The 7,545-nt window shown below is 38.9% G+C and overlaps 1 protein-coding gene across 3 annotated transcripts; it reads right to left on the bottom strand.

Moving 5' to 3' along the window:
• Positions 1-1,740: 1,740 nt before the first annotated feature.
• On the bottom strand, positions 1,741-7,532 carry LOC119887349 (polymeric immunoglobulin receptor-like). Of its 3 annotated transcripts, none has more exons than XM_038698167.1 (5): positions 6,585-6,706; positions 4,897-5,217; positions 3,354-3,431; positions 2,232-2,351; positions 1,741-1,899 (listed from the first exon to the last, which is right to left on the bottom strand). In XM_038698167.1, exons 1-5 carry the CDS (start codon positions 6,622-6,624, stop codon positions 1,817-1,819), a joined length of 642 nt encoding a protein of 213 aa, XP_038554095.1. In that variant the 5' UTR covers positions 6,625-6,706; the 3' UTR covers positions 1,741-1,816. The 3 variants fall into 3 exon arrangements, with proteins under 3 accessions (XP_038554095.1, XP_038554093.1, XP_038554094.1); XM_038698165.1 differs by lacking the exon at positions 6,585-6,706 and adding an exon at positions 7,195-7,532 and having other exon boundaries at positions 1,742-1,899; XM_038698166.1 differs by lacking the exons at positions 3,354-3,431; positions 6,585-6,706 and adding an exon at positions 7,195-7,531 and having other exon boundaries at positions 1,742-1,899.
• Positions 7,533-7,545: the final 13 nt, after the last annotated feature.

The following is a 7,545-nucleotide window of genomic DNA, read 5'->3' as shown; positions in this document are numbered from 1 at the left end:
TAAGGATGCGAGAACACACTATTTTTCTGAACTCATTACTACACATAAACACAATCCCAGGTTTCTGTTTAAGACTGTGGATCAGCTGGTAAACCCAACCCCTCCTTGTGCCTCAGCTGGAAGTAATGATGACTGTGAATTGTTTTTATCTTATTTTACCAATAAGGTGGTGTCAATCAGAGCCTCTATTACCCCCGTGGCCTCTTACTCAGAGGTGCTCACCAGCAACAACAGAGTTTTAACCAGTTTTATCCCATCGACTTGTCTGAGCTTTTAAAAATAGTATCACAAATGAGAGTGTCCTCCAGCCCACTTGATATAATACCTACAAAATTTTTACTGAAATAATAGACTCTGTTGGGCCCCATTTGATCTCTGTTTTCAGCAGCTCCCTATCTACTGGTTGTGTCCCTGATTATTTTAAAACGGCTTGCGTGAACCCACTTTTAAAGAAACCTGGTTTAGATCCCTCCCTCCCACATAATTTTAGACCAATTTCAAAACTGCCTTTTATTGCAAAGATTCTAGAAAGAATTGTGTCCAAACAGCTGCTCACTGTACTGGAAAATAACAAATTATTTGAAAAGTTTCAGTCTGGTTTTAGGAAGTACCACAGCACTGAGACTGCCCTGCTTAAAGTCACCAATGACCTTTTAATGTCTGCTGATGAAGGTATGTGCTCAGTCCTTGTACTCCTGGACCTTAGCGCTGCTTTTGACACCATTGATCACAACATCATGTTAGACAGACTGAGGCACTGGGTGGGGATCTCTGGTACTGCCCTAGAATGGTTTTCAGAAAAGTTTTGTGTGTCTGTAAACAACTATGTCTCTTTGTTCTGTCCAGTTAAATATGGTGTGCCTCAGGGGTCGGTTTTAGGACCCATTTTGTTTTCCTTGTATCTGCTCCCCTTGGACATATTATCCATAAACATGGCATTTCTTTTCATATTTATGCTGATGACACACAAATATACTTGCCAGTCAGATCCACAGACCCTGGAATGCAAAGTTCACTTAATAACTGCCTTTGTGAAGTTAAAAAATGGATGTCAAATAATTTTCTCCAGCTGAACTCAGACAAAACAGAAATCCTGGTCATCGGGTCTCAGCAGATGGCAAATCAAATACTGCCATCTGCTGGTTCCCTAGTAAATCACATTAAGCCTGTGGCAAAGAACCTTGGTGTTTGGTTTGATAGTAATTTAAATTTTGAGAAGCACACCACAAAGCTTGTTCAAAAATGTTTTTATCAACTTAGAAATATAGCAAAAATTACACATTACTCCTATTTTAGCTTCATTACACTGGCTCCCAGTATGTTTTAGAATTGACTTTAAAATTCTATTGATCACTTTTAAAGCTCTTCATGGCCTCTCGCCTTGTTATATTTCTGACCTTTTAGTCCCATACGCACCTTGAGATCCTCGGGCAGAGGTCTGTTGTCTGTTCCAGAGTCTCGACTGAAAACTAAAGGGGACAGAGCGTTTGCTGTCAGGGCCCCGAGGCTCTGGAACAGCCTGCCCGAGGAAATCAGGTCGGCTGAATCAGTGAACTCTTTTCCCTGTGTGAGCTGTTGAGTGTTGTGTCCCTTCTTAAAACATACTTTTATAGGAGAGCCTTTCCCGATCTTATTTGACTTTATGTTATCCCTTTTATTTTATTGTATTTCACTAATTTTATATTAATTTTTCATTCTCGTTTGTTTTTTTGTTTTTTTTTATTATTCTTTACACTTGTTAAAGCACTTTGTAACTTGTTTTTGAAAAGTGCTCTACAAATAAGGATTATTAAAATTATTATTATTATATTACATCTTATCCAACAGAGAGAGTAATCAAAGAGTTAAAGAAAGTCACCTCCATGTTTGTGCCATCTGAATTTCCTCTGGTCTGCAAACCTGTGAAACAGACAAAAGAAAAGTATTTTTCTCTATTATAAATGATGAAACACACCAACAAAACCAAAACTTCCTGTGCACCTTCCTCATTTCTTTAACGTGTCTTTCTTGATCATTACATTTTGTGGGTGTGTGAGCTCAGGGACAGTCTGTTCCTCAGATTTGTTCCAGAGAATTACATGAGCAGGGCCACACACAGTCAAACTACAGTATGCATTGATGCAAGTCTTTAAAACTTTGATATGAGTGTCCTGACTGAAATGTCATTTTTGATGAGAAATGGGAAGTTTCACTTGTTGTTGTTGCTGTGTAAGAGTTTACTGTTGCCTCACCTTTAGGTTTGGTGTTCCTCTGAATACAGATTATCATCAGTGTCAGCCCTGAGAGGATGACGATGATGACAGGAATCAGAACAGCATACAGCAGCATGGAGGTGGAGGTGGAGGCCCAACCTGTGGTGGAGGTTAAAGAGAAGAACAGGTTTGTTTTCAAGATGTGGGACCTGAGACCCTGTTCACGCAGTGCTGTCAAATTAATAGTAACACCTGAATAACTTATTTTAAAGAAAATATGCTAAATCTAAAAACAAAAGACTATAGTTTATATAAATACAAACACATTTACATATTTAAGTTCTGTGGAAAAATCTTTTGTTGGAGAACTTCATTCCTTAAAGAGAAGAATCTTCTGGAACAAATTGAGTTCTTTTCATTCGGTAGGTCAAAGTTTTCAGATCTCATCGAGGTGCACAAAAGCATCAGATCACAATTAGGTATTTAATTTTCTCCTACAGTAGCATTTTACAATGTTTATGGAAAATACTGATCTCCAATAAAATCATATAACAGGACATGACATAGTTCAAGACAACGATCTAGCCACTGTTCTAAATCAGTACTGAAGGTGGGCTGTATGTAACTGGGGTGGTGATGGTGTGGGAGACCTGGGTTCAGTTCCCACTGTGAGGCATCCACCATTGTGTCCCTGAGCAAGACACTTAACTCCTAGTTGCTCCAGAGGCGTGTGACCTCTGACATGTATAGCAATTGTAAGTCGCTTTGGATAAAAGCGTCAGCTAAATGAATAAATGTATTGTAAAGTAACTGCATGCAACCTTTATATTGTAACCACTATTGAGAGCCAACATCCCACCGATTAAGGGAGCTTTGGTTTCACTAGCTTTCATTCCACAAAGTATTTCCTCAGAGTTTTCTCTGATGGTTTCTCTGGAAAGATAAAAGTTGAGAGGGAAAGACAGGACTCACGATTGGTCGGTTGTATAAATCTGGAATAACTGAAGTGTGCTGTTAGAAATAAATCTAGATTAAGCTGACATGTGATTTGTGTTTGATGGAGCCATGTCTTGCAATACAGCTTTGTTAGGTGCTGGAAGGTCAATTAGATGCCAATGCTTTCAGTCACTGACTTTCATCTATCAAACAGTGTGGGTGTACCTGCTGTTGCTGTTGTCTGCTGCTGGTCAGTCTGAGAGCTTAAACTCTGTGTTGCTGGTGTGGAGCCTGATGGGACTGCTAACCCTTTACATTAACATTGGATTTAAAAATAAGGGAAAGAATCAGGCACCTGGCCCTGGGGCGTGTCACTGATCTAACACATTCACATAAAGGTACACAGAGTGAATCCTAAAATGACTACCAGGCAACCACTTGCTTTAAAATATCAGTGCAACAACAACTTATTCCTACATTAAGTAAGTGACAACAATTAGGTGGTCAGAATGTGATATCTGGTTGAAAGGGAAATGCTGTGAACATCCCTGCATGGTATAAATTAAAAGACAAAAGGGCCTCACAGAGCTCTGTGCTAACCTTTTTTCTATGGAGCACATGTGCTCCTAAATGAAAACTGGGCTTTAAATATTGTCGAAGCTTTTTAAAACATTGAAACAGATTTCCTGAAAATTGAAAAAAGCCTTTACAACATGGACACAGCTGCTTAAAACACTGAGCACTCAGTGACAAAGGCTACAAAGCTAACATAGCTAACACTGTGAAGATAACGTCGCTAATTAAAAACTCATTCTTGTTTCACACGAGAACTGAACGCCGGGCTCCTTGGTGAAAAGCAACAGAAGCACAGAGGGAGAATTGTAAACGAGAGAAGGTAAAACAAATTGACAGGTATGGGTAGAGGAGGTTTTGGTTTTGAAGTGGTTGGAGCTGTGAACAACAAAAACATGCAGATACATTTAAAATATTGATTAGAGAAATGGGTGTACAGTCTGTTTCTGTTTTAAATTGACATTTCTCAGAGTTCACGGTGATGGGAATTTAAAACATCATCAGCTGTCAGTGAAAACTTTCTTCAGACTGCAGAGACATGAACAAACATTTTCATTCTACTTCAGTGGAAACTCACCATCTGTGACAATGATCTCAAACCCCCGGTAGGAATCTGGTGATAAACGTCTTTCCAGACCACACCTGTACCGTCCTGAGTCAGACTTGTCAGCTGTGTGATGCTCACATACACAGATACATCTGTCAGAGATCGTTGTGTATATCTGATGCTGTATCTGCCTCTCTCAGCTGTGTAACCAGTTGTTTCAACAAGAATGTCTTTCTCTTCACATTCTTCCTTGCAGAAGTACCCCCTTCCAGAGAAGTAAAGGAGCATCCAACTACAATATTTCCTCCAGCTCTTGTATAGAGGGATTGTCTTCAGGAGGACTTCCATCCAGCAGTGCTGTTGAAAAGATGAACAATCAATAGTTACTATCTGTACTTAACATGATGCAGTCTGATCACAATAATCACAGTTTCAAATGTGATCCACAGTTACACTGGGAGCTGCCCTGTTCTAAATTATTATCACTTGGAACAATAAGTTGAATGTGTGGTACACTAATATTCAAATTAACGTGTGAGTGTGTGTCTTTATCAGCCTGTTGGTGTTAAATGAGAATCAACCAGTGAACAGTGAAGCTTTTCTTCAGACAGGAAAGAAACATTTTCATGACTTTTAGTAGAAACTCACCATCTACAACAATGATTTCAAACGTAATGTTTGATCCACCCAGACCACATCTGTACAGTCCTGAGTCAGACTTGGTCAGCTGTGTGATGCTCACGAAAACATTTCCCCCCCCATCATATCTGATGCTGTATCTGCCTCTCTGATCTCTGACACCAGTTGTGTGAATGAGGATGTCCTCTGGTTTACATTCTCTCTTGCAAAAGAACATCGAGGTTCCATATGAAGAAAAGGGGCATCTAACTTCGACATCTCCTCCTTCAGTTCCTGTATAGACAGATGGGATCTGGGCATTGGTGAGACCAGTGTTTCCATCCTGCAGAGCTGTTGAAAAGATGAACAACAATAGTTACTGTCTGAACTTCCTGTAAGATGCTGCAGTCTGATCACAACATTTGCTGCTTCACGTCACACTGGGAGCTGCCCAGTTCAACCAGTCTGTGGCTGAGGATCACAGACTGGCACTGCAGGTGAATGTTACTGTTTTGTTTTTCCTGTACTTCTTTTAGCCATCATCTGTTATTCTTCCCTGTATAAATAAAGGTTTCAATAAATGAAATGTAAATTATAAAAAGTAACTGATTCTTTTTTTCTCTCTTCTTCTTTCTTTCTTCCACAGTGAGCCATAAAAAAGGACTATTTGAACAATAATGAACCAGGTTTTCACGTCATTAATAACATTCATTTAGAAATGAATATTAATCTCTACCAAAGTGGAAAACTGTATCAGAGTATACAGCAGAACAAACAGTAACAGAGCTCCAACAAAACACTATGAAATACTGAAATCAGCATTAAAAAGGAGAACCAGACAAAATGTGAACATAAATATTGTAGACTAAAACTTTCAGGTCAGTTTTTAAGCCACAAACCACAAGAGTTCAGTGAGACTTTCAACATTCTGTAACTCTTTCTTCCCGTTTAATCAGAATACAGAACTGACTGACTGTATTTACATCAGAGCTTTAGCAGGATTTGTTAGATGTGTAAACAGTGATCAGTAGGTTATGAAAAATTATTTAATGTGATGTAAATACATTTTTATTTATCCAATTCTTAAATCCATGCAGATTTCTTTTGTTCCTGTTTGTGTGATATCTTTCTGTAAAATCTACTTCATACAGAAGTTATATCAAATCTTGTGGAGCTACAACAAAGTCCACTAACAGTCAGGCTGAAGCAACAGAACACACAAACTCTGTCACCATAAAAATACAGCAACAAGCAACAAAACTGTACTTTGTGACCTTTGAAATCAAGTAGAGCTGCAACAATTAATCACTTAATGGCAACTATTCTTTTTTGCGATTTTACAGGTCAAAATGTCAAACAGTTGCTGGTTCCAGCTTCTCAGATGTTGGGATTCAACTCTCTTCTAACCGTGTAAGATTATGCCCTTCATTTTCCTTCCTTATGTGCAGTTCATTTTAAGGAAGTTAACTAAAGAACTATTACTGGACTATATTTTAAAGGATATGTTCTATTCTCATGAGCTCATATGTACGTTGAACGAGCTTCTCAAAGAGATGGAGGTAAAATCCACATTCTATGTGAGGACTGTTTTAGGACAGACCTGAACATCCATTAAAGTGCCTCATACCTGACTCTGATCATCATATTTAACTCATGAGAATAAATAAAAAAAAATACATAACAAGAGAGAGAGACAGAAATCCAAAGTGAATACTCACAGAGGAAGAAGAAGCAGATCAAAGTGTGACGGACTTTCATGTTGAGGCTCTGATGGTTTACTGCTGCCTCTCTGACTTCTTCACTGACAAACCAGGAACTTCTAACTTCTTTAAATGATATAGTCCCTCCTCCAAACACTAACTATGCTAACTCTTGCTAGTGAATACGACTGAACCTTGGGTGAATCATTCATCAGCTGGGGACAGTTTGTTCAAATCAAATTATTTTGGTACAGCTATTCATCACTCTGGTCCTTTATATTGTAAACACTATAGAGAGCCAACATCCCACCGATTAAGGGAGCTTTTGTTTCACTAGCTTTCATTCCACAAAGTATTTCCTCAGAGTTTTCTCTGATGGTTTCTCTGGAAAGATAAAAGTTGAGAGGGAAAGACAGGACTCACGATTGGTCGGTCTGGGAGCTGCCCAGTTCTAAATTATTATCACTTGGAACAATAAGTTGAATGTGTGGTACACTAATATTCAAATTATCATGTGAGTGTGTGTCTTTATCAGCCTGTTGGTGTTAAATGAGAATCAACCAGTGAACAGTGAAGCTTTTCTTCAGACAGGAAAGAAACATTTTCATGACTTTTAGTAGAAACTCACCATCTACAACAATGATTTCAAATGTAATGTTTGATCCACCCAGACCACATCTGTACAGTCCTGAGTCAGACTTGGTCAGCTGTGTGATGCTCACGACAACATTTTCCCCTCCTTCATATGTGATGCTGTATCTGCCTCTCTGATCTCTGACACCAGTTGTTTTAATGAGGATGTCCTCTGGTTTACATTCTCTCTTGCAAAAGAACATCGAGGTTCCATATGAAGAAAAGGAGCATGTAACCGTGATATCTCCTCCTTCAGTTCCTGTATGGACAGATGTGATCTGGGCATTGGTGAGACCAGTGTTTCCATCCTGCAGAGCTGTTGAAAAGATGAACAACAATAGTTACT

This window comes from Micropterus salmoides, unplaced genomic scaffold, assembly GCF_014851395.1.
Source record: "Micropterus salmoides isolate LMB-PRFRI ecotype aquatic unplaced genomic scaffold, ASM1485139v1 Ms_hic_scaffold_4131, whole genome shotgun sequence".
NCBI classification, from domain to species: domain Eukaryota; kingdom Metazoa; phylum Chordata; class Actinopteri; order Centrarchiformes; family Centrarchidae; genus Micropterus; species Micropterus salmoides.
Note: the sequence above shows the minus strand (reverse complement) of the source record. Positions and strands in the feature narration are given on the sequence as shown.

What these genes read in the sequence shown, in the direction of transcription:
- LOC119887349 (XM_038698165.1), bottom strand. Translation starts at nt 7,402, where the DNA reads ATGTTCTTTTGCAAGAGAGAATGTAAACCAGAGGACATCCTCATTAAA. An exon ending in GCAGACAACAGCAACAGCAG is followed by an intron (nt 2,352 to 3,353) that starts GTACACCCACAC and finishes CCTCCACCACAG; the next exon opens with GTTGGGCCTCCACCTCCACC. An exon ending in GAGGAACACCAAACCTAAAG is followed by an intron (nt 1,900 to 2,231) that starts GTGAGGCAACAG and finishes TCTGTTTCACAG; the next exon opens with GTTTGCAGACCAGAGGAAAT.